Genomic DNA, 26184 nt, shown 5'->3' with positions numbered 1-26184 from the left:
CAGTTGTTGCTGGGCTAGAACGTCCTTCATCCCTGACCAGGCTGGCTTCTATGATCCAAAGACATCTTGAGTTGGAGTCCAATAAGTTCTGGAGGCAGGACTGGTGTGTCCCATTTTGCTGCTTGAGGTGAAATGGGAAGTGCCACCCTGCCCTGCCGCTGCCTCCGCTGCACCACGCCACCTGCTCTGCCACCCGTGTGGGTGCTGTCTCAGGTTTCTGCCACCTAAGGTGGCTGCTTCATTCCACCTCATGGGTGGGCCAGGCCTATCTAGAGAGCAGCATGCTTTCAACCCAAGCCATACATGCTAGGCTCTAGGGTTGCCTATGATTGCAGCCTTATTTGTATGGCAACAAGTTGAAAGCTGTGATTGGCTTGCAGCATAAGGCTGGCTCCTTACCCTGCAGGAGCACCCACAGAGGCCAAGAAACTATTAAAAAAAGTGATGCCTCTATGATTTAGAAGCTCTGTTAACTGATAGTCTGATCTTATTGTTTACACCAAAGGAAATGTGTTCAGTAGGACTTGATCCCAAGTTTGCATTCATAAAATAGCAGTACTGATCAGAAACAGAGTTCACCAGTGCTCAACAGCGGAACTTTGCAATATGTACACTCAGCCAAGCATATGTTAAGTTATGACGAAGAGGCTTTGAGCATGCTCTGCTGGTTATTCCATGCATAGACATGGCTCCCTTTGCAGCGGGGCACTGCAGGGTTTTATCTGTTATGGCACCCCAATTGAAGACCTTGCTTACATTAGAGGTATAGCCTACTCCCTCACTGATATCACTTTTTCCCCTGGCCTTCAGGGACTGGTGAAATGGCTAGCTATTTCGTTAGGTGTGGAATTTGTGGGATGTGATCCATGAGAGGCAGTGAAGTACAGCATTCCTTGTAATGCTAGAGAAGACATGCGAGGGAATGTTTGGTCCAGCCAGTTGAAACTTCCTGTTCCTCCTGGCTGGAGCATCCTTCCTTTTGCATGTGATAGAAGGCGGGCGTGACCTAACCTGCCCAGGTAACAAAAGGACGAGTCACACAGCACACCTCCCTCTTTTTGACTTCCTTCTTTGTTTGACCAGCTTCTAGCTAGGACTGCTCTGCTAGCTCTCAGCTAGCAGAAACACTGGGATTATTGTCGAGAATGTATAATCTGCTGTTGAAGTGGAATACTGAGGATGAAATGGTAAAATCGGCTATGATAAAATGGGCACAAGATGTTGGTCATAATATCATGTTTGTTAACTGGGAAAAGTTGTGGACCACCGGTATGAAATTCACGGCATGTAATGCCTTAAGAGAGAATATTATGAAAATGATATATAGGTGGTACATGACCCCAGTCAAACTTGCAAAAATCTACCATTTGCCCGACAATAAATGTTGGAAATGTAAAGAAACTGAAGGGACATTTTTTCACCTTTGGTGGACGTGCCTAAGGATTAAGGCTTTCTGGGAGATGATATATAATGAACTGAAAAAGGTATTTAAGTATACCTTCTTGAAGAAACCAGAGGCCTTTCTTCTGGGCATGGTCGGCCAATTGGTGCCAAAGAAGGACAGAACCTTTTTTATGTACGCTACAGCAGCAGCAAGAGTACTTATTGCAAAGCACTGGAAGACGCAAGATCTACCCACCCTGGAAGAATGGCAGATGCAAGTAATAGACTATATGGAACTGGCTGAAATGACCGGCAGAATTCGAGATCAAGGAGAAGAGCAGGTGGAAGAGGACTGGAAGAAGTTTAAAGTCTATCTACAAAAACACTGTAAAATCTTTGAATGTTGAGGACATTGAAAAGGAAAAGAAGGGGTTCTAGTGACTGAGTTAAATAAGAGCACAAAGGGAGGTATCAAGAATCAAAATGAACAAAGATTGAGCTTGCTGAACTAATTATTATATAGAATACAAGATCGGGAGGCGGGTGGAAGTAAGGAAAATAAGGTTTTGAAGGTTATAATTGGAAAGTGAGTTTTTTTAGTTAAAATCTCCTTTTTTTCCTTCTTTTTTTGTTTTTGTCTATGTTTTCTTTTTCTTCTGTACTTTTTCAACCCGGGACTTCTGGGTTGGCGCCATTGCCGAATGGCGGACTCTCTCCGAGCTCCGGAGGGAGCCTGCCCGGCAGGGGCTGGGTCTTACCGCGCCGGCGACGCGGGGACCCTCAAAAACCATGGGCGCTGAAACCCATGGACATGGTGACTCGGCTGGCACCTTTTGCGCCCCCCCGACCCGCGAAGGAGCCTTTTTAAAGGCTGCGGAACGGGTGACAGGGGGGGGTGGTGCTTTGAGTCCTCCGCTTCCCCTGCCGAGCGAAGCCGCATGCCATTCGACGGAGAGCGCTGACTTCTTCTATTGAAAATTTGGACTTAAAAGAATAACCCGTGAGTAATTGGAACCTGGACTAAAAAGGGGGATAATTTTTTTTAAAAATTCGGAGCGAGCGGGGGAGGCGCAAAAAGGAAGTCACCCCCCCCCCCGTTGTAGAGGAGTTAAAGTAATGGATTTGACAACTAAGATTGAGAACCCTATTTTGACAAAGTTACTAACTTCGCGATGGAAAATTATAAGACTGAGCTGGAGGAGAAAAGTGGAATTGAACTAACCCCCCCCCCCCCGGAATCCTGGGAGCGATTTGTGAGAGCGCCGGGAGAAGAGAAAGAGAGGTTTTGACAGCTGTCAAAGAGCTGTCAAAGCGGAAGAACAAAAATGAGAACTTTGTTACGAGGACTTTGCCGGTTACATTTGTTATAAATTGGATACAAATTGTTTAAAACAAGGAATAACAAGTTATTTTGACTGGTGGGCGTGATCTGGAAGGGAACTGAGTTATTGCAATCCACCTAGAGGAGCTGAGGGATATTACAAGTATTGTTGGCTTGGAATCTGAATAGAACTTTTTATCTCCTGGGAAACTGCAGAAATGGAACACTATTTTGTCTACAGAGGTCTACACACTAAAGGAGACAATAGATTTATCTATTGAAGAATGGAAGGGACTTGGCATAATGTTTTGTTCCTGAATAACAGAGCCTCTGCAGAGGAATTAGAAGCTTTTGGAATTAGAACATTTGTGCAGGAGAGCAGGAAAAAAAAAAAAAAGGAGGAGAGAGATCAACAAGAACAACAAGAACAACAAGAATTGGATAAAGTTGGAAGTGGGAACATTTGGGACATCCAGATTTGAAAGGTCTAAAGAAATAAAATTGGAGTTTTTACTCCTAAATATAAAAATCTGGATGGAAGAAATGGGCCTTTTTGAGATAGACTCCTTCCAAGATTGGACATTCCAAATTAAAGATGACTGGTAAAGGACTATGGTCTAGATAGATGTGGGAACTCCAGGAAGACATCAGACGTTGATGAACATTGGGAACGCAACCGGGAAAGGGGGGAGGGAAATTTGGAATCCAAAGGGCGTAAAATTATATTTGATTATTTTAATTATATTTTATAATTTTATCCTAATTAATTATATTTGATTATTTTAATCTGTATTGTGTATCAAAGGGGGGAACGCGTGGAAGGGAACAGGTCGATTTTAGGGGATGGGAAAATATTTTTTAAACTGGGCTAATGATAATAAGTTCAAAATCTGGGATAAGAACTTGCTGAATTTATTTGTAAGAATTGGAATACAAGAGGGGGAGGGGAGGGGAAGTCCTGGAAATATGTTATTGAAAATAAGATTTTAAATTCGGATGTTTTTTTTTTATTTTGTTGTAATTGGAAATTTCTAATAAATATTATTAAAAAAAAATGTTTGTGAAAATTTGCTTTTTTGTGAAAAATGCAATAAAAAATTATTTTTTTAAAAAAAGAAACACTGGGATTATTCCCCCATACGGGGTAGATCCACATGTGCATATTTGTAACTAAATCTGCCTTCAGGAATCCAACTGTGAACTGATGTGAGTAAACTTCTTTTATTGACTTTAAATAAGGTCTATATTAAGAGGGATTAAAGGAAATTTGCCAGGAACGTACAATTCAGTCTGAGACAGATTGAATTGTATAATAGTGAGAGGCTCCCACGAGCCTGCAACCACATATCTGCTGTGTATATATAAAGGGGAATGTAACTCTCCTACATAAAGGAACTTGCTAGCGTAAGTTAGGAAGAATATTAATAAACAAGTATACCTGAAGGAGCGTCTCCACCCCCATCGTTCTGCCCGGACGCTGAGGTCCAGCGCCGAGGGCCTTCTGGCGGTTCCCTCATTACGAGAAGCAAAGCTACAGGGAACCAGGCAGAGGGCCTTCTCGGTAGTGGCACCCGCCTTGTGGAACGCCCTCCCATCAGATGTCAAAGCGATAAATAACTACCTGACATTCAGAAGACATCTTAAGGCAGCCCTGTTCAGGGAAGTTTTTAATCTGTGATATTTAAATGTATTTCTGGTTTTTATGGAAGCCGCCCAGAGTGGCTGGGGAAACCCAGCCAGATGGGCGGGGTACAAATAATAAATTATTATTATTATTATTATTATCCTCTCCTGCCACCCTGAACACTCCCACAGAATTATGTACTGCTAAAAATTGTTGGACCAATTATTTATGCTTATTGATCATTTTAAGGTTTTATTGTTGGTACTGGATATCAACCTGGGAAGCTTTGTTGAGATGCAGTTTAATATTTTCTTTCTTTCTTTTTTAAAAAAATATATATATTGAAAGTTCAAAAAGTAGATAATTATATGTGCACTAAACATTGTGAGATGTAAATAAAAGAAGAGAGTAAGAAAAAGAGAAACAGATCCCATGTAGAAGGGAAAATAAAGTGGGGAGGGGGAAACCCCCCCAAATGTATACTTTACAAGGTTGTTATTGTACTTCACCAGATCTTAACCCAGTGCTTTTTTTCTGGGGGGCAGGGCGCAGGGGTACGCATACCCCTAAACATTTTGTGAATCTAATGAGAGTACCCCTAAACATTTTTTTAAAAAAGAAAAAAACACTGTCTTAACCTATCACAGTATTTGTAAGAATGGATTCCAAATATCATTGAATTTGTCCATGGCAAGTCTGTGTTTATTTTTCCAATTCATCAGTATCAGTCTTTTTGCTGTAGCCAGGGCACGAAGAGTCCACTTGTATAGCCTTTTTGTAAGGTTTCATGTGCTGGGTATATAATTCAAGAATATATTTTGCTCTGTAAATGTAAGATTGTTCCGTAAAGTTATGGGTGATATCCAACTGTCATATCCAGAGTATGATAAAGAGTGGATATACAACTAGTACAAAAACAACTACTTGGAATACATTACCCTTACTACTGAAGCAGACATCCCTCCCCAGGGAAGGCCTTCTATGCAGGGTCCAAGACATGGTTTTCAATCAGGTGTGAATGGCAGCTCTTCTTTTTCTGAAACTACTGATTTTAAATACAAAAGACTGAGGGGTGGGGGGTCTTCTTGTGGGATGTGAAACACAGAGCAGTCAAATACAACATTCCTAGAGTGGCCATGTTTATACCAGCCAGTTGGAACTTCCTGTTTCCTCCTAGGCTGGGACAAACTTCCTCCACATGTGACCAGAGGTGGGCGTGACCTTACCTGTGCAGGTAACATATGCACAGGGCTGGCCACTATCTCTCTCTCTCTTCTCCATCTTGCTTTCATTGTAGAAGCATCAGCTGCTCAGCCTGATACGCTCTCTTGGCCTCCAGCCAAGTGAGGACAAAGGAACTATCTCCTTATGGGATAGATTCCAAGTGTATATATTTTGTAACTTAAGTCTGCCTTCTGGGATCCATCTGTGAACAGAATGTGTGAGTAAACTATTTACAGATAGGTAGCCGTGTTGGTCTGCCATAGTCAAAACAAAATAAAAAAAATTTCCTTCCAGTAGCACGTGAAAGACCAACTAAGCTAGTTCTTGGTATGAGCTTTCGTGTGCATGCACACTTCTTCAGATGTGTATCTGAAGAAGTGTGCATGCACACGAAAGCTCATACCAAGAACTAACTTAGTTGGTCTTTCAGGTGCTACTGGAAGGAAATTTTTTTTATTTTGTTTTGAGTAAACTATTTTATACCAAGACTGTGTCGTGTGTATTCTTTTTAGGAAGGAATAAAAGGGAATTACAAGGAAACTTATTTTAGAGACTTAAGCAAGCCTGGCAACAAGTTATCCACTGTGTAAGTTTAAAAAGGGAATGTTACTCTGCTAAATTATAGAACTTGATAACGCATGTTGGGAAGGATATTATTAAACAATATATCCTCTCTTGCCTCCCTGAACATTCCCACACTTCTTGCATAGACACCTGGATTCAAATACACCTCCAAAGTAGAAGTTAGACATCATCAGAATTATGCTTTGAAAAGCCAGTACTTTGTTACTGTTTAGAAACAAATCAGGATGATCATCTGAACCTTTGGGTGAGAAGGGAGTAATTTTCTGCTGTAGCAGGAAAATACCCCCCCCGTCTGCCCCCCCCGCAAGAAAACCGGGGAGGGAGGAAAAAAATCGCCATTTGTAAGCCCACTTCCTTTCTCTTCTACTATGCCAACTGAAAGCAGTCATTAAAGCAACAAGGCTGTTATTATTATCAAGGGAAACAAGGAATCCCATTAACATCGCGAGGCCTCACATTCACTTCCAAAGACCCACAGAGCACTTACTGGCTGGCCGAGGACCATTAATAGCTGCTCCGTACAGTAGCGCGCATTGTTGACACCATCCTGGTCTGTTTTGGCTTCCGGATGCTTTTTAGCCTAGCTCAAAGAGTCATTCGAAAGCACACGCGGGGGCGGGCGGGGGGGGGGGAGAGATGATGTGCTTCAGTTCTTGGAGCAAAGACAGAAGGAAAAGGTTGCAGCGAACCACCCTTACTCCAATAACTTACTTTCACTGGAAACCACAGTGCTGCCGTTCACATCAAGACAGGGAGGACCGAGGACTTTAGACTGAGTGGAGAACTTCGCCCACCTCACTCCCCTTTGAACTACAGCTGCTGCAGAGTGGAAGCACCTGCTATATTATGTTCCGGAAGAACCTCGTCCCGTCTTAATGTCCAGCCTGGCAGGACGAGAGCTTACACGTCTTTGGCAGGGCAGGGTAGGATAGAAGGCGGCAGCGGTGCTGGAGCGCGCCAAGGTTTGGAGCTCCCCGCTCCAAACTGGAGTGAGGGAGAAATTGCTGAAGAATTGACTCAGCGCAGTTGAGGAAAGCAGTTCCAAGAAGTTCAAGTTGACTCCCAAGTCGGTGCGCGTAAAGAAGACTGTAGCCTCGTCAGCCTAGAGGTGGAGGAACCCCGAGCCGAGGTTATTTGTTATCCGTTCTTTGGGAAGCGAAGCCAGAGGTGGCACCGAACAAACTATTCAGCCTTTCGCTCATCAGTTAGCATCAAGGACTCCCTAAGAGAGAACAGTGTCAAAAAATGTGTGTGTGTGTGTGTAGCTGGGGCAGCGGTGCCAACTTGAATAAAATATTGCGGGGGTGGGTCCGGTAAGCCCCGCCCTGCATAATCACGGCGTTCATCATGGGGCGCTCGCACATGAATGGCAATGCCCATCAACTTTGGGGGCTCGGGTCCCTCAACTATTTTATTGGGGGGGGCGGACACGAAGGGACCTCAGCCTCTAAGAGTTGGCTCCTATGAGGTGGAGAAGATAAATGATTGCTATAGCAGTTCTTAGAGCCCCGACCCTATTAGGTGCGCCTAAATTCATCAGTGGGCATTAAACAGGATTAAAGTCCCATTTTTTAAATTAATATTTTATTTCATAACCATTCCTGTTAGATGTTGAGACACAGCGATTTGGCGAAGGCAAGCGGATAAAGAGAGGATTCTGTCTGGTAATCCCGTCCTAACTCTGAAAGCATGTTCTGTAGAGTTCACTGACATCTACTTTCAGGTCAAGGGGACCTCTCTCTCCCCGCGCCTAAACTTAACACCAGACTAGTTCTCACTTATTTTCCAGCCCAGAATAACCTCTGGCTTGGAGCCTGAACACGGGCACTCTTCCATTCATTCTTGGGGTGGGGTGGGCGAGATGCTTAATGGAAGCGGACTAGTTAGTTACCCTCCCTCCCAGCTGCTTCCCAGCCCTCCTTGCCCTCCGCGCGCGCCTTATCCCTTGTCCCAGCGGCTTATCCCTTGCTGAGAAGGCTCGCCCGATGGACTCGGATGGTGATCCCGTTTGCACAAAGTCAAACTTTGGTCAGAGTCCCCTCTCTGTAAAAGCAACCTCATTCCAGCGCTAATGAGAGAAACGGATCTCTTACTACACTTACCCGGCTCTCTCTCTCTCTCTCTCTCTCTCTCTCTCTCTCTCTCTCTCTCTCTGGGTCCCTAACCGTCCTCGGAGGCTTAGGCATGACTAGGCACCTCCCTGAACCCCCGCCCACATCGCTGCTGCTGCTTCCTGCATCATCTTCTCCGTTGGCAAAGTTGTGGCTGGTGATGCCCGGGACAGGTCGGCTGCATCCCAGGTCGCGCGCCTAACTCGCGGCTCCCATTGGCCAGCCGGCGAGCACGTGCCAGCTCCCCTGGCTCTATATTAGGGCACTTATTTACCCTCCCAGCCGGCTTTACCATGGTTGAGGGAGGAGGAGGAGAAGGTGGTCCAGAGAACGCAGCGGGCTCCGTGGCTGCCTCGTAGTCGCCCTGCTGCCCCTTCTCCGGCGCGCTCTCCTCTTGCTCAGGGACCCGCCATGAACTCCTTCCTGGAGTATCTCGCGCGGGGCGGAGATGGCTTGAGCTTGGCGACCAAATTCGGGAGCTCCGAGCCCGGTGGCGTGGCTCTGCGGCCGCCCTGTCCCCTGTCCGCAGGCGGGGAAGGCGCCTACCCCACGCCGGCTGCAGGAAGCTTGCCGGATTTCTCCCCGCGCTCGGCGCAACCGCAGCAACAGCTGGCGCCTTGCGCCCTGGCGCGCAGCGCTTTCGCAGCAGCAGAGTACAGCTTGCTCCGGCCCGAGGCGCCTTACGCGGCCCCCGGCGGCCCAGACGAGGCCGGCGCTCCCCTACACTACGCCACCACGTCTATCTTTGCGGGCGGCGGAGGCGGCGGCGCTTATCTCCAAGTGGACTACGGCGCGCTCAGCGACACCTTCCAGCCTTGTGCCAAGGATGCGCCGCCCCCGCCGCCCCCTTCCTCGGACTTCTGCGTCAAGGCCGGCTCCCGGATCGCGCTCAGCACCTTCGAGTGGATGAAAGTCAAGAGGAACGCGCCCCCGAAAAGTAAGTGTCGCGCCTTGGGTGGGCGCGCCAAGTGAGCTGTGGGCTGTCCAATACTCGGGTCCTAGCGTAGGAGGCAACTCTTAAGAGTCCCTTCGCCCCCCAAAGTTAATGGGCATTGCTATTAAAATGGTGTGTGCGCGCCACGTTGTGTGATCTATTATGGGGGGCAGGGCTTACCAGGGCCCCCAATATTTTATTCAAGTTGGCATCCTTGGGTCCTGGGTTCTGAGCCTGAAACCGACATGTCCCACCTCCCTCCTGGTTCTGCGCTGGTTAACTCGGAAGTGAGCCCCACTGAACTTTGTGGAGCTTACTCCCAAGTACCTGTGCAATCTTCCATTCTGGAAACAAGTTCTGCTGATGTTGACGGTACTTTTCTTCCATTCAATGGAAAAGGGTTTTAAGATCTGGCGGGAAATGAAAGGAAACTTGTTCAAACCCTCGTAAAGCAAGGACCTGGGGCTTTCTTTTTCCCCGATGTAAAAGAGCCTTTCCTGAACTTGGATCGCTTCCATCTACCTGCTTCTAAGGCTGTGACCCTAAGCGCATATCTTTGGAAGAGCAGCTGGTTGAAAGCCAGGAAACGCGTTTGGGGTGGGGGGTTCTTATTGCTTAACATAATTCATGTTCAACGGACGTGGCGCACGGTGCGCATCCCCACATTGACTTTGAAGTTAAAACAAGCACACGTGGCGGTTCTTCCGCCTGAGCCAATCCGGGTTTCATAGAATTGTCGAGTTGGAAGGGACCCTGAGGCTCATCTAGTCCAACCCCCTGCAATGCAGGAATATGCAACTGTCCCGTACGGGGATCAAACCTGCAAACTTTGGCGTTATCAGCACTACGCTCTAATCAACAGACCTGGGTGCATTCAGACGCTGTGTGGTTAGAACCAGCGCCGGGTCCCATGATTTGGGCATTAATTCCCTAACAGTTCCCTAACTCTCTTCTTACCCCATAGCAGGCAAGCTCTCCACCTATGGATCTCCCAGCCCTCCCAGTGCTGTCCGGACCAATTTCAGCACCAAGCAACTCACGGAGCTGGAGAAAGAGTTTCACTTCAACAAGTACCTCACCCGGGCCCGACGCGTGGAGATCGCCAAATCCCTGGGCCTCAATGACACTCAGGTGAAGATCTGGTTCCAGAATCGGAGGATGAAACAGAAGAAAAGGGAGCGGGAAGGGATGGTCGTCCCTTGCGCTGCGGTGCCTTTTCACAGCCCCACCTCCGAGTCGAGCCCGACACAGCCAGCGATGCGTTCTGCTCCCTCTTCTCCAGCCAAGGGCTCGCCCTGACCGCTGTGGAAACAGAGAGGCGTTAGGAACAGCAGGAGGCTGAAAAGACTCAAGAGAATTAAACAACAACAAAAACTCCAGATAAATCCGAAAGCTCTGAATGGTGTTAAATCGTGCACATTCTAAGACGAGGGGATTGCTTTGTTTTATTTAGAAAGACAATCATTGCACTGATGTTGTTGCACTCCCCTTGGGGAAAAGGCTGGCTTTATCACGTGTAGAATGAAGGACGTTTGCTGCTTTTACGCAGAAGTCGCTCAAGGCACAAATGGCACCGTCTGACTTGTTTACAATTTATTTATTTGCATTTCAGGGAAAGCTGCTCTTAGGCCGCAGTGTGCTGCTAAACTTTGTAATTGGCCTTGCTGAGTTTATTTGACCTTAGGCTTGCTTACTCACGAGGAAGTCTCGTGGGAAATACTACGGGCAGAAGATCTTAGGCTTGCTCAGCTGGACCTCTGATTGTTTTGAATCTTTGTGTGTTTTCCTTTTTTTTTGTATGTGTTTTGGAAAGAACCCAAGGGTGTGTGTGTGTGTGTGTGTGTGTGTGTGTGTTGTACAAAAGAAACCAAAGATAGAGAGAGAGCCATGTGCTTCATAAAAGGGCTGCTCTCTCGCCTTTGAAAAACTTTCCTTTTCAAACTTTAGGCCTTGGTTCGAAATGTCTTTTGAAATACTCCAGGCCTTCCCAGTGCTGCTGCTTCGAGGTGCCTGCATGTAAACGCAATCATTAGCTAGAAAGCAGTGGTGGGTGACTTGAATTCCTTTTGCTTTGGAGGGCTCGGCTGTGGTTCTAAACAAATCTGTGCTCTCCGGAAACATCCGATGCAACCAAGTGAGGCTTTCAATAAGCACGTTGGCTTAAGATGGGGTTTCCAGTGTAATTAATGTCGTGCCGGTTTTTTTGTTTTTTAATATAAATACTTGTTTTAATTTTTCATTAATAAATGCAATTTCTTGAATGTTATGTAGCAAAGCAAAGAGATTCTGAGATGGATGGACTTCCTTTCCATTGATTGTCACTCTTTGCTTTTGGTTTTGTGTTGGCTCAGCAAAATGCTTCTCTTAATTAAGTTTTCAGCTGGTATCTCAAAACAAAGAACTTCTCTTTATAGTTCCTCAAATAGCCCGCGAGGTTCTTTCTTCCATTCCTTTAACAACAACTCCTCGCGAGGCCTATTTTAGTTTTTCATGGCGATCCTTCGTGTGATAAAAAGAAGTGGAAAAGAAGGTTGTGGAATAACAACCAAAGTTGGCACGGGCAGCTGAGGAGTAAGGAGGCAAGAAAAGGTCCCTTCTGATTATAACTTCTAGGTAACTCCTAGACTTGGATAATCTTAAACTGGTGTCCTGGTAAAGACCTTCTGGTTACGATATTGGCCACTTGATTTAGCACAAAGTCTTCGACATTGCCCCTTAGGAATTCGAAGATAAATCGCAGAGTAATCCTAACCATGTCTACTCAGAAGTAAGTCTTACTGGATTCAATGGAGGTTATTACCAGGTAACGGGGTTAGGATCTGCAGCCTCTCCCTCCCCCCACTTCTCTTTGTGTATGAATATAGGGCGGTGTCAGTTAAATAATGTATCCTGCCTTAATCTTTTGGGGGAAGCAACCCATGACTGATGAACGGGAATAAAACATTGTGTCTCAGGTAAACATGTAAAGTGGGGGTGGGGATCGGATCCTGTTGTGAACCCTTTTAAATGAAGACCATGACTTTAAGAAAAAAGTGAAATTTAAGAATAAAGTTTGACTGGGAACCCATTTATATATGTCGTTTAGTTATACCGTTGTTGATGATGGTGATTTCTAAAGGCATCTGTGCATCAACAACTGAATGCTAGTCATTTTTTAAAAGAAGGAGCCATGCCAGACTCAGGTTTTCAAGGGGTCTCTGGGTTCCCATTCCAGGGCTTTTGGAGATGGCAATGTTCCTTTGGAGGGGCACCAAGGTCTGCCCCCAAGGGAACGGTTCTATAGAGCGGCACGACTCATGCCTCGTGCAAGGAAGTCCACAAGTCCTTGGATATTAACGCTGACTATCACTAACCTATTTCCAAACCATTAGGAGAAAAAATCTCAAATCCAAGTATTTGGGCACAGGCTTGCAGTCGCAGCGGAAGTAGGTCCAAGCGGATCCGGTTGGCACTTACTTCCGAGTAAACTTGAGCAGACTCGGCAGCATCTGGGGGCACCAGAGGGGAATCTGTTGCTCCGCTGCTGCTGAAGGCATGGGCGTAGCCGGGGCGGGCGGGCAGGGGGTAGCTGCCGGCCCTAAAACAGTCAAAACCAATACAAAACTGAGGTTCTGCCCGCCCTAACAAAAATCATGGCTACTCCCATGGCTGGAGGCCGTTCATACCTGGAAGAAGCTCTTCGATCTTGCACACCCCATTGCCTTAGTTCGTTGGAACCTTTTCTATAGCAAGCAAAACTATAGCAAGCAAAAGCTGGCGCACAACCTTTTCTAGAAAGAGGTGGGGTGATCTGACTGCTACTTATATTCACACGCACAGCGCGATCCTAAGCAAATTATGGAGAAGTTTGTCTTACTGTGTTCCGAGGGGGCATCATCGAATACGGTTGCAATCCTAAACGTACCCATTTAACTTAATTTTTAATGCTTGATGTTATATTATGTTTTTATACGTGTTGGGAGCCTCACAGAGTGTCTGGAGCAACCCAGCCAGATGATGATGATGATGATGATGATTTATTTATTAAGTTAAATAATTGCTTCTGAGAAACCTCGTTTAGGTTCGCGTTGCCTCTAGCTTAGGACTTCAGCTTCAAATCTGAAATTACAGACACCGCCTTTGTTTTAATTTAGGGGAAATCCTGGAGCACAACCTGATCATTCTGATCGCTGGGAGAGGCAAAGAGCAGACAAAGAGCCCGCGCGATGTCTGCCTAAATGCAGCAGGAAAAAGGGCTTTAATGTGCAGGGGAATATATTGTAAAATATACGACTGCTTTCCTGCCGTCTTAGGCCCTTGAAGGAAGAGGGGTCAAACAGAGTTCATGCGAGAGAAGGGAGGGGGTGGGCTCCCTCTCCTGCCAGTGTTTCCTATGAGAGGAGCACAGGTGGAAAAGGCATTGGAGTATAAGCCCAATCGTGGAACCTCAGGAGTAAAGGTGCTGGCTTGAGCTCAGATGTCAAGAGAAGTGAAGGGCTAAGCCTGTTGCCCTCTCTATCTTGCCCCACATAAAATCACAGCACTGATAGGGGGCACCAAGGCTCATCTAACCCCCTACAATGCAAGAGTTGCTGGCAGGTGACCATCTACCTCTGTTTTTTTTTTTAAAAATAACCACCATTTAAGGAGCATCCACCACCTTCTGAGGCTGTCCGTTCCACTTTCAAAGAGGCCACCCTAAAGTTCTTCCTAATGTTTAGTCGAAATCTCATCCTGCCTTTCTCTTTGTCATTGCTTCTGGTGTCTCCAGGCCAGTCCACAATAACATCTCTCTTAGTTGCAAGATGACAGGGGGTTAAGGGGCCGATTTGGCTGCATTACATAGACTTGGGTGGCCAACTTTTTTGGGGTGTGTGTGTGGACTTCAGCCAGCTTTGCCCAGCTTGATATTCAGTACCCCATCTGTGCAGACGTGAGGGCTGGGAGGTGGGATATTGCAGTCAATACATAGAGCTTCCATCTTCTTCATTAGGAAATCTGCCGACTTGGGAGCTGGGTGTGAGGGTCTGCATTTGGTGCTGCGTAAGAAAACAATGGTGCTGTTAGGTGTACTCCCCCTCCCACTGCCCCCACAGGAGGTAGTTTACAATGTGGTTTTGGAGGATCCTATTGGGAGACTTCACTGTCCGTGTTGGGACGGCCTTGCTTTGTCCAGGGCAGGACTTCATGGCCACGATGACAATGATGGGGTGTCTCTGACTCCCCCAGTAGGAGTGAAATCTGACTGTGCCCTGTACTAGCAGTATAGAGGTGTAATCTGAAAACTATTTTATTTGCTCAGGACTTGGGGATATAGTGGGTATTATTACTGACTCTGCTGCTTCTTGTCTTCAAACTGTGGATGATAATGCTGTTTGTTTTTGTTTTTAAAAAAGTTTTATGATTGTATTTACATTGTGGGATATAAAACTGATGAAATAAAATAAAGTTGCTACATAAATGAAGTGTCTTGTGCTACTTGAAAGGTTAAGTCTTCCCACTCTACAATTATAGGATTCTGTGACATAGGCATAGCCAGGATTTATGCTGGGGGCAGAACCTGAGTTAGTCAAGTATTGTACTGCTCAGAGTGGCTAGGGCAACCCAGTAAGATGTGTGGGGTATAAATAGTAAAATAATCATTATGGAATGGGATGTCCCTATTTTCATCGCAGAAATGTTGGAGGGTATGTAATTGAAAGGGGTTCACCGTGTGACAGGCTGTACAGCCAGCACATTCCTTATTTTGTTTCTCTGCAACTGCTTAAAAACCCAGCTACCACAATGCTACAGCAGACCTATTGAAAATGGTTTGATAGGTACCTCACAATGGAACAATGACAAAGCAGGAGAGTGCTGAGATGTTTGGATTCACTTCAATACTCCTTGGCCAGGGCCAGCCTAACTGCATAAAGAGCTCAAGCAGTTGCTTAGGGTGGCAATATTGTTAGGAATGCTGATGCAGCACGATGCACTCTGAAGAACTGGGAGGGGTCTTGGGAGTTCATGGAGCTCAGGGTAGAATTCTTAGTATCACCAGGTGAGGCTGGGAAAGACCCCTTCCTGAAACCCCAGAAAGCCGCTTCCAGTCAGCGTCAACAACACTGAACTATATGGACCCATAATGACCTGACAGCTTCATATGTTCATACATGACACATCTTTATGTGTCATGTACAAAGTACATGGCAAAGTACCCTGGATTAGTCTTGGTTTGCTACTGTTTTTTGCCTTTATGGTTCCCAAGTGGAAGACACATCGGCACGAAGAAGGTTATGAGAACAGGAGAGTGGCAGGCAGCACTGTTGTTGTTTAGTTGTTTAGTTGTGTCTGACTCTTCGTGACCCCATGGACCAGAGCAGGCCAGGCACTCCTGTCTTCCACTGCCTCCCGCAGTTTGGTCAAACTCATGCTAGTAGCTTCGAGAACACTGTCCAACCATCTCGTCCTCTGTCGTCCCCTTCTCCTTGTGCCCTCCATCTTTCCCAGCATCAGGGTCTTTCCCAGGGAGTCTTCTCTTCTCATGAGGTGACCAAAGTATTGGAGCCTCAGCTTCAGGATCTGTCCTTCCAGTGAGCACTCAGGGCTGATTTCCTTCAGAATGGATAGGTTTGATCTTCTTGCAGTCCATGGGACTCTCAAGAGTCTCCTCCAGCACCAGAATTCTGTAGCTCCCTACAAAGTGCCGACCTGATCAGCTGCTCACAGTTGCCTACAGCCAACTCTAGACTCTAGGCAATTTCCTATTACCCTGAGGGTATCTTTCTTCACTCTTTGACCTCAAGGCAGGATGGAAGAGCTGGTTCTCCAGAGTGCCCATCGAAGCACTCTGCTTCCAGAAGCTCTGAAGCACTTAACCCTCGCCCCACACTGAGGCTACAGTCATAAGCACACACTTTGGAACAAGTCCCAATGAAATAAGGGGAATTTCTTTGTGCTAAGTGTTGTGGCCCACAGAGAAGTGCTTCATTAGTGCTTTGTAAATGTGTTTCAACTGGCTTAGTGTTAGGTTAGCTGGGAAATTTGACATCCCTCAAACAGAAGAGCTGTGTTGGATCAGATTAATGGACCGTGCAGCCCAGTGTCTTGTTTCCAGCAGTGGACAGGCCGTTGTGGAAGTCACAGTCAGGTAACGATTGGCTTTCAGCCAGAGAATGGCTAGAAGTCATTGCAGGTTCTAGAGTCCAGGAGTCATTGACAGTTGCTGAGTGACATTGTTAGGTAACTTCCACACAGTAAGAGAATTATTATAATTGGAATCTGTGGAGTTTCTATTGAATTGATGAATAGCTGAATAGACCTAAGGACAGAATGATGCTCTTCTGCCTTCCTGGTATCTAGAGATAATGGTCGGGGAGCATTGGGAAATCTCTGTGTTGCTTCCTCTCTGCTTTTCTATAGACCAGTCTCAAGTCTCCAAAACCACTCAGAAATTCATGTATTATAAACATTCTAACAATATTCTTTGAAAATGATTGCTTTAAGCTTCGAAGATCCATTGGGATGCTCTTATCTCGCCACTTTTATGGCTCATATATACATCTTTTGCCAAATGATGATTTGTTTTGATTTTTGTGTGCTGTTCTTCCAAGAAGAAAGTTGAGTTCAAAGCAGGTCACAACAATAATAAAGCACAAGAGAGATAAATGACAGGTTAGTCAATATATCCATATGAACATATCAAATGAACAAGAACATAGTGAAACAGCGACAGGCAATTTAAATACAAAAAAGGATGATCTCCAACATTAGTCATATTCAGAGTAAACCCAAGTTATTCAAGCTCATTGATTTCACTGGGTTTTACTCTGTGATTAATATCATCATCATCATCATCAATAATAGTAGTAGTAATAATGAAAAAAGGATGTATCATGAAATCAATATTATAATTTCTAATCAAAGAAGCTTAAAAAATAAATAATTAACAGAACTGTATAAATAATATAAAGTGGGGAAGCTAATGTGGTACCATTCAGATGCTGCTGGAGTCTAATAACTACAATTATCACCTACTAGCATGGCTATTGGGACACGGCTGGCCCTGTGGGTTAAACCACAGAGCCTAGGGCTTGCTGATTAGAAGGTTGGCGGTTCGAATCCCCGCGACAGGGTGAGCTCCCATTGCTCGGTCCCTGCTCCTGCCAACCTAGCAGTTCGAAAGCACGTCAAAGTGCAAGTAGATTAATAGGTACCGCTCCGGCGGGAAGGTAAACGGCGTTTCCGTGCGCTGCTCTGGTTTGCCAGAAGCTGCTTAGTCATGCTGGCCACATGACCCGGGAGCTGTATGCCGGCTCCCTCAGCCAATAAAGCGAGATGAGTGCCGCAACCCCAGAGTCGGCCACGACTGGAGTTAATGGCTGGAGGTCCCTTTACCTTTACCTAGCATGGCTATTCTTTTGCACAAGCACCACTGAATGGAAATAGCGCAAGAACATAGTAGACACGTTATCAATAGTGGGCTGTCATGGGCCAGCTCTCAGATCAAGGGTGGAAACCTATTCATTTCTACACTGAAGGAAGTCCCTCTGTGGGGCTCACTTCCCAGTAAATGTGCGTAGGACTGCAGCCTTCCACTTTCCCTTATGGTGAAATAAAGTGGACAAAATTGAGAACCGATAGCCAGTAAAACTTGGCGAGCTCAGACAGTTCTTCCTTGGAGTTCCCGTTCATTTCAATTGCCTTGTGCAGAAGGGCTTGACTGTGACTATTATAGACAGTGGTACCTTGGGTTAAGAACTTAATTCATTCTGGAGGTCTTGTTCTCAACCTGAAACCGTTCTTAACCTGAGGTAGCACTTTAGCTAATGGGACCTCCTTCTGCCGCTGCACGATTTCTGTTCTCATCCTGAAGCAAAGTTCTTAGCCCAAGGTACTATTTCTGGGTTAGCGGAGTCTGTAACCTGAAGCGCCTGTAACCCGAGTTACCACTGTACCACCTTTACTGAGACTGTTGCACAGACTTCATTTTGTACATCTTCCTAGAGTGAGGTTGCCATTATTCCCATTTTACATTTTGGGGAAAGAAGGGAAAGCTGTAATACAGGAATTTGCCAAAGGCCACCCAGTAAGTGGAGAAGGAAGCCTCAAACTGAGAAAGAGCCTTCTGACATGCTGCTCTCTCCCCCTCGTGCCATATATTTCCCCGAATAAACAGATACACATGTTGACCTTGTAGTGGGGACAGCTCTATATCCATCAAAATGACACAGCCCAAATATTGAGACTTGCCTGTAAATTATGACTGAGCCACGCAACTTTTCTTACAGCAGCCGGTGAAGGGATAAGGGATGAGAGAGGCTTTCGATGCCAGGCACTCCTTAAGGATAATTTCTTGCTGTGCGATACAGGCAGTTTAATGAGGCCTTATTTCCTGATGAACAACCCAAAGTGTATAAGTGTTAGCTACTGCTCCTTTGCATTATTCTGTCAGTGAGGGGGACCCAGAGGAATGAGATAATGCAACTCATGTGCCAATTCCTGAATAATTAAATTAAAAATGTCTGTAATATATATGGGCATATACACATGAGACAAATAAATGATAGATAAGGGTCTAGCATTCAATTCATACAACATTAAGCCCAGCAGTTGGGTGCCGCATATGTTCTACGGATGCCAAACAATTGGAAGCAGGTTGTAGGTTATGCTGCAAGGAATTAAAGCCTGGCTCAGAATTCTCAATGGAATCGGAACTCACAGAAAAGGCTTCTGCCATCATCTCCGTGAGTTCTTAATACCTCTTGATTCTCATGTTTATAAGTCTATAACGTTTAGTTGTTTGGTCTTACTTGCCCTCCCCAGAAGCTCTTTTTAAAAAAAGCTATTTTATGTTTCAGCTTTCTTATATCTTACCAGATCACTCTCCAATGTTATACAGAATCAAGGACACTCTAGATAAGAAAAGACTCAAAATGATAATTAGGGATGCCTGAAGATTATAGATAATTTAGTAAAGCAATCTGGCCACTAGATGAATTGAGAAACACAGGCCAGGAGCATAGAAACAATAACCATGCTGGTGCAAAAGTATGTTCCATTTGTATCAATAGATCTTACCTCCAAACATAATGTGTTTTAATAGCAAACTTGAGTGACTGAGTGCCTATTGGTATGGAAATGTAACAGGGCAAATAAGTAATGAGGTTGTGGTTTCTGAATACCAGGGGAACATTTTAGGTATGGAGAAGTGTATATATTTTCACATTAAAAGACAACAAAACATTTAGAACCCCCCCCAAAACAACAACAACAACAACAACCCAATGATCTGTGAGCTTCCAGGGTTTAGGACATATCAGTGGCAATTGAGCTTATAGAGATAAAGAAATACCCCTTCCCTCCTAGATGTTTTGCCAGCACAAGAGGATTGAATCATACATAGTACTAAGTACCTGTTCTAACTGCAACACTTTTCCAATGATGGGAATATACTGTAAGTTTCCACTTGTATAAACACTGAAGCAGCTTTATATAAAACCACGTTTCACATCTGAACAAACCAGTCCACATGCAGAGAACGGCATTTCTTTTTAGTACAGAAGCAGAAGGTCCTTTCTACCACGACACCGGCTAGAGTGAGGACCATCCTCTGAGAGTTGTCATAATTTGCTTCAGCAATAAACCTATGATCAAAAACAGGGAGAGATAGAACAAGCAAATGGATGGACTGATGGACAGCAGACAAAGAAAAAAGAAGGTTGAAATATACAGTGGTACCTCAGGTTACAGATGCTTCAGGTTACAGATGCTTCAGGTTACAGACTCTGCTAACCCAGAAATAGAACCTAGGGTTAAGAACTTTGCTTCAGGATGAGAACAGAAATCGTGTGGTGGCGGGAGGCCCCATTAGCTAAAGTGGTACCTCAGGTTAAGAACAGTTTCAGGTTAAGAACGGACCTCCAGAATGAATTAAGTCCTTAACCCGAGGTACCACTGTACTCAGAGTTGAGTGTGAATTTCATGCAATGAATGAAACTTTCCCCAAAACGTCTAGCTATATATACATTATTTACACAATGGGCCCTGCATGATTAGCTCATTCCGGGCTGCTCCTGTAGGCCAATCAGGTTGCAGATTCACCTCCTCCAGAAGCCTGATTGGCTGCTCCTGCAGGCCAATCAGGTTGCTGATTCACTTCCATCAGGAGCTGGATTGGGTGGCTCCTGCAGACCAATCAGACTGCTGCATTCTGGATCCTATTGTTCTAGGATTCAGCTCAGTACATAACAAAGGTAGAAGAAGAGAAAGATGAAAACAGAGAGATAGATGGGATGACTAGAACCTTGGGGTCTCCCATGACAGAGGTCTGAGGTTCTCCAGAGACACTTGACCTACAAGTTGACACTTGTTACTTAGTGCTACATTAGAGTACTCTATAATGTAACACTATTTAAGTAACAAGATGACAAAGGTATATTTGCATCTAAGTCATACTCAGAGTAGACTCAGTGTAAACAATGGATTTAAGTTAGTCATGGCTTTAATGGCTCTACTCTGAGTATCTTAGTAAGATGCAATCAATTACCTCCTCAACTGCCCTAATCAGTTGTTCCCTTCCTTACATTAGTTTCTGCCTTTGTGAAATGGTTGTGAATGAAGAACTCGGTGACACAGTGTGTACCTAGTGAGTTGTAGTGTCTGGCAGCTCACCAACTAAAGAGATTCTTGCCTGGACGAGTCAAATCTGGATTCACAAGGACCAATCTGCAGCATGAGATTAACTGGAAATTATTTAATGGCCAAACAAATATAGTTTAAAGGTATAGTGTGTACATAGTCATAGTCGTATGTTGAGGGTCACTAGGATTATAGCCGTTTCCAGACTGTTAATATTTTTTGGGTGGGATTCAATCTCATACTAGCAAATTCAGGTAACACAATTAAACCTGATTTGTAGCTTTTGTACAACAATTCCTCTTCCCTCCAGAACCAGACTTTTTGAGATAAGGAAAATAATGGGGAAACCCTGTGAAGTATGGGATAAGACTTCCTTTGACACAACGTTGTCTAACCTCCCGGCAAGTGAAACAAAGCGAAAGCTCATTAAAACAGCAACATTGTCTAACCTCCCTGCAAACAAATTGAAATGAATGCTCAATAAACAGGTCATCTGGAAGCACCCTAAAATAAATTTCTCTGCAGCAAACTAGACTTTCCAAGATTCTTTAAGCCATGATAGATTGGTGCAGAGTTATTAATGAAAAGGGCAGCCTGCTCTAAAGTCCAGTTAAACTAAAGCACTTGAATTTGTCCCATCTGGACACTTAATTGTTACAAATTTGTCATTTTAGCTGGGAAAATTAAGTGAAACATTCAAGTTCCTCAACTGATTGGCTCAAATAGTTTCCAGGGCAAGTAATATCTGAACATTGATTGTGACATACATTGATTAAACTGGTAAACTGGATTAAACACAGTGTGTGCACCTCAATTCAATGCACACTTATCCCCACTGACTTCAACGGCGCTTACTAACAAATAAGTGTGCTGCTATCAGGTGGTACGCCAAAATGGCTCGAAATACGTCAAGGTGCTTAGTGAAGAAAGTCATCATTGCTACTTTCACATATTAACAATTTAACATACCTGCTGCAAGAAGCAAAGTTACAGGGAACCAGGAGGAGGGCCTTCTTGGTAGTGGCACCCACCCTGTGGAATGCCCTCCCATCAGATGTCAAGGAAATAAAACAACTACAGTGGTACCTCGGGATGCGAATGGAATCCGTTCCAGAGCCCCGTTCGCATCCCGAACAGAACATAAGACGTGACTGCGCGTCTGCGTGTGAATGGGTCGCGTTTCGCCGCTTCCGCGCATGTGCGTGACGTCATTTTGAGCACCTGCACATGCGCGAGCGGCGAAACCCAGAGTTAACGCGCTCCATTACTTCCGGGTCACTGCAGAGTGCAACCCAAAAGTGCTCAACCTGAAGCGTATTTATCCCGAGGTATGACTGTATCTAGCTTTTAGAAGACATCTGAAGGCAGGCCTGTTTAGGGAAGTTTTTAATGTCTGATGTTTTAATGTGTTTTTAATATTTCTGTTGGCAGCTGCCCAGAGTGACTGGGGAAACCCAGCCAGATGGGTGGGGTATAAATAAACAATACATTATTATTATTATTATTATTATTATTATTATTATTAGGGAATGAGGGGTCTTTGACCCAACCCATAAAATATTTGAGGGCCCCACCCAAAAAGTTGATAGGCATTGCCATTCAAAAGGTGTGTGTGTACTGTGTCATGTGATAGATTATGCAGAATGGGGCTAATCCGCCCCCCATATTTATTCAAGTTGTCACCCCTGTTTGTAAGTGAAACCCATCACATTTATTTCTCCGCAAGAACACTTAGCAACGATTCCCCAACTGCCTGAAGCATCTTTGAGCAGCGAACACACAGTGAAATAATAGGCAGCTGCTTCACATCATCCCTGTAAAAACACATGGTGACCCTATGGTGGCTTTACTCCTTCTGTAAAAGGGTGGGCTAGGTTTTATTGTGCAACTGCTTTTGAGATTGCAACGACTGAAGATGTGCCAGATAAAAGGAAGGGGGCTTAAAGGCATGTTTGTTTTCATACACATTCAGATGATACAGAATAATGACTATTTCTTGTACACATTCAGATATCCTTGGAGGAGGAGGAGGATAGACAAGCAATAAGCAGATTGCCAAACTATTAAATCATTTGTTGTTCCTTTGCATTGTTCCCATGTGGCAGTCAGACTTAAAAGACACATTTGACAGGCCAATGGTGGATAACTCAGTGGGGAGAAGTTCCATAGTGACAGCAAAGGGAATAAACACCCATAAGGCCAGCCAAATGGCCACACATCACAAACAAACACAAACAATTTAATCTTATTCAGGGTGGCTTTTTCTAAAAATACCCATTGCAAACAACTTTATATATTATTGTGATGTAGCTTCAGATACATGCTGATGGATGAAATTTTGGAGAACCGAAAGAATCGAAGGGAGATTATGTGAAATCAGCCACCAGCAGTCCTGTAATGCTAAATCGACACATGCCATAGTCAGAATATGGATTGTTGCAACAATGTCTAAATTAACATATTATAGAAGAACAATTTATGATCAGCTAAATGGATTTTTAGAGCAACTGACTTTATTTGTGATGTATCGGAGCAATACATTTCAGGATAACACAGCACTTTTGCATTACTATAATTATATATGTGTAGGATGCTCTTTAATTATATTTATGTATAAATTTTTTTAATGAAAATATATTCTTTTTCTTCTAATCACAATCAAAATTCTTCTTCTTTAAAGGCACAACACGACTCCAGATTGCTTCCATCTCCCAAACTCAAGCTATTATTAGTGAAAGTCCGTATAGCATAAAAGTTAAGAGTGTCAGGCTGGGAAGATGGGGGGCGGGGGTTAAAGCCCCACTCAGCTATGAAGCACACTGGGTGACCCTGGGCTCATTGCCTTATCTCAGCCTAGCCTACCACACAGAACATAATAAGACATGCTGGGCTCACCCTATCCTTTGGGCTATAATTTATTTTCACTGGTTTTAATATTGTATTTTTAAATAACCACGACGCACCCTGGGACCTCATGGCAAAGGGTGGGCAAGAAATCTAACAAGAACAAAAACACCTGGATGGCTCGGTTGGTTAGAGCGTGGTGCTGATAACACCAAGGTTGCAGGTTCGATCCCGAGGTGGGACAGCTGCATATTCCTGCATTGCAGGCGGTTGGACTATCAGCGGTTCTCAACCTGTGGGTCCCTGGATGTTGTTGAACTACAACTCCCATCATCCCTGAGCTCTGGCCTTGCTAGCTAGGGGTGATGGGAGTTGTAGTTCAACAACATCGGGGGACCCAAAGGTTGAGAAAGGCTGGACTAGATGATCCTCAGGGTTTCCTTCCAACTCTGTGATCCTATGGACATAATATGCCAGAGAAGGAGGAGATTTAGGTATTAGAGGATTTGCAGGATAAGTATATAATAAATGAAGTATTGCCAGTAATGTAGGAAATCTACTTACCACCAGCATTTAATTTACAGTACAGTGGTACCACAGGTTAAGTACTTAATTCGTTCCGGAGGTCCGTACTTAACCTGAAACTGTTCTTAACCTGAAGCACCACTTTAGCTAATGGGGCCTCCTGCTGCTGCCGCGCTGCCGGAGCCCAATTTCTGTTCTCATCCTGAAGCAAAGTTCTTAACCTGAAGCACTATTTCTGGGTTAGTGGAGTGTGTAACCTGAAGCATATTTAACCTGAAGCGTGTTCCGGCGGCGCGGCAGCAGCAGGAGGCCCCTTTAGCTAAAGTGGTGCCAGTGGCGTAGCGTGGGTTATCAGCACCCGGGGCAAGGCAAGTAATTTGCGCCCCCTAACCCGTGGATTTGCGCCCCCTAACTCGTGGATTTCCCTAACCCCCAGATGTTGCGCCTGGTGCGGCCGGCCCCCCCTGCACCCCCCACGCTACGCCACTGAGTGGTGCTTCAGGTTAAGAACAGTTTCAGGTTAAGTACGGACCTCTGGAATGAATTAAGTACTTAACCCAAGGTACCACTGCACAGTTAAATGGCAGTGCGGGAATTGTTAGGAACCATTGTAGATTACTATGGATTTAACAGGTTAACTGTAATTATTGGCACAGCAGTGAACCCTGCAGCTCTGTAGTACTGGATTCAATGCATGTCATGATCAGATTCTGACTGCTGAATGTGCACTGCTTCACATGAAGTGGCATATTTCATTATTGCCAGAAATGCCTGAAAAAGAACTGAAATGAGGTAACGTGTCAGATTAATTTGATATTTCCAGTATAAACTATATCTACCATCTATGAGAAGTTATTGCAACTCCCCAGGGGCTCCCCTCACCATTGATCACAATCCAAGATTTAAATTAGAAGAGATGAGCAGTTGGCTGAAAAGGCAGATGCTGATGATGAAGATCTTGACACAAGATTCCTGTCACATGGACAATGCGGGGCCTTTTATTATGTCTTTTTTTTTTGTCAGTTGCAGTAGGAAACTGGACACAAGATATTATCAGCTGGGGGAAAAGTCCTTTTTATTCATGCCTGATCTGAAAGGGCGAACATTTAATTTATGTGATTGAATTCTGAGTGCCAATCTGGGATAGAGCTTGGTGTCAGGCACCCAGGCCTCGGGGCAAGCGGCAAACAGAGAGGCAGAAATCACACAGGCTGAAGTAAGTGCTGTCAATTGTTAGAAGTCAACAATTCTGTTATGGGTGGAAGGGTAAAGCCCAAAGAGGGTCTAGGAATACAGATAAAAACCAGTGCTTTTTGGTAAATTGAGGAAAGGACAGAGCTCAGCGCAAAATATGTGGTGTGGTGTAGTGGTGAGAGTACCTCAGAGACTAGGGTTCAAATCCCCAAACAGTCATGAGGTTCACTTGGTGACCTTGAGCCAGTCCCTGTATTTCAGCCTACAAGAAGCATGCATGTCATCTTGAGCTCCTTGGAGGAAAGGTGAGATATTAATGTAATAATAAGATTCATTTATGTTGTGTGCAGACTTAAAAAGAGGGCGGGGAGGGGGGATCAGCTCGCACATTGCTTTTCTAGCCCTGAATACCTGAAGGAGCGTCTCCACCCCCATCGTTCAGCCCAGACACTGAGGTCCAGCTCTGAGGGCCTTCTGGCAGTTACCTCATGGCGAGAAGTGAGGTTATGGGGAGCCAGGCAGAGGGCCTTCTCGGTAGTGGCGCCCGCCCTGTGGAACGTCCTCCCTCCAGATGTCAAAGAGAAAAACAACTATCTGACTTTCAGAAGACATCTGAAGGCAGCCCTGTATAGGGAAGTTTTTAATGTTTGATGTTTTACTGTGGTTTTTTAATTTGTTGGAAGTCATGTTTAAATTGTTGGAAGGCAACCCAGTCAGATGGGTTGCAACTTCTCCTTTTCCTTCTCCTCCTTCTCCTCCTCCTTAACTGTAGTCTGATGGTGCACAGGCAACACTTGTTGGTTCCTCTTTTCCAACAGATTGCCCAAGAGATGACAGCAGA

General features: G+C 44.9%; 1 protein-coding gene across 2 annotated transcripts; it reads left to right on the top strand.

The window, feature by feature from the left end:
* Positions 1-8365: 8365 nt before the first annotated feature.
* Positions 8366-11754, top strand: HOXD1 (homeobox D1). 2 transcript variants are annotated; one of them, XM_081881216.1, is made up of 2 exons: positions 8366-9185; positions 10150-11754. In XM_081881216.1, the coding sequence occupies exons 1-2, from the start codon at positions 8660-8662 to the stop codon at positions 10479-10481; spliced, it is 858 nt and encodes a 285-aa protein (XP_081737342.1). In that variant the 5' UTR covers positions 8366-8659; the 3' UTR covers positions 10482-11754. The 2 variants fall into 2 exon arrangements, with proteins under 2 accessions (XP_081737342.1, XP_081737341.1); XM_081881215.1 differs by having other exon boundaries at positions 10147-11754.
* Positions 11755-26184: the final 14430 nt, after the last annotated feature.

This window comes from Podarcis erhardii (genome assembly GCF_964252035.2).
Source record: "Podarcis erhardii genome assembly, chromosome: 1".
Lineage (NCBI taxonomy): Eukaryota > Metazoa > Chordata > Lepidosauria > Squamata > Lacertidae > Podarcis > Podarcis erhardii.
Note: the sequence above shows the minus strand (reverse complement) of the source record. Positions and strands in the feature narration are given on the sequence as shown.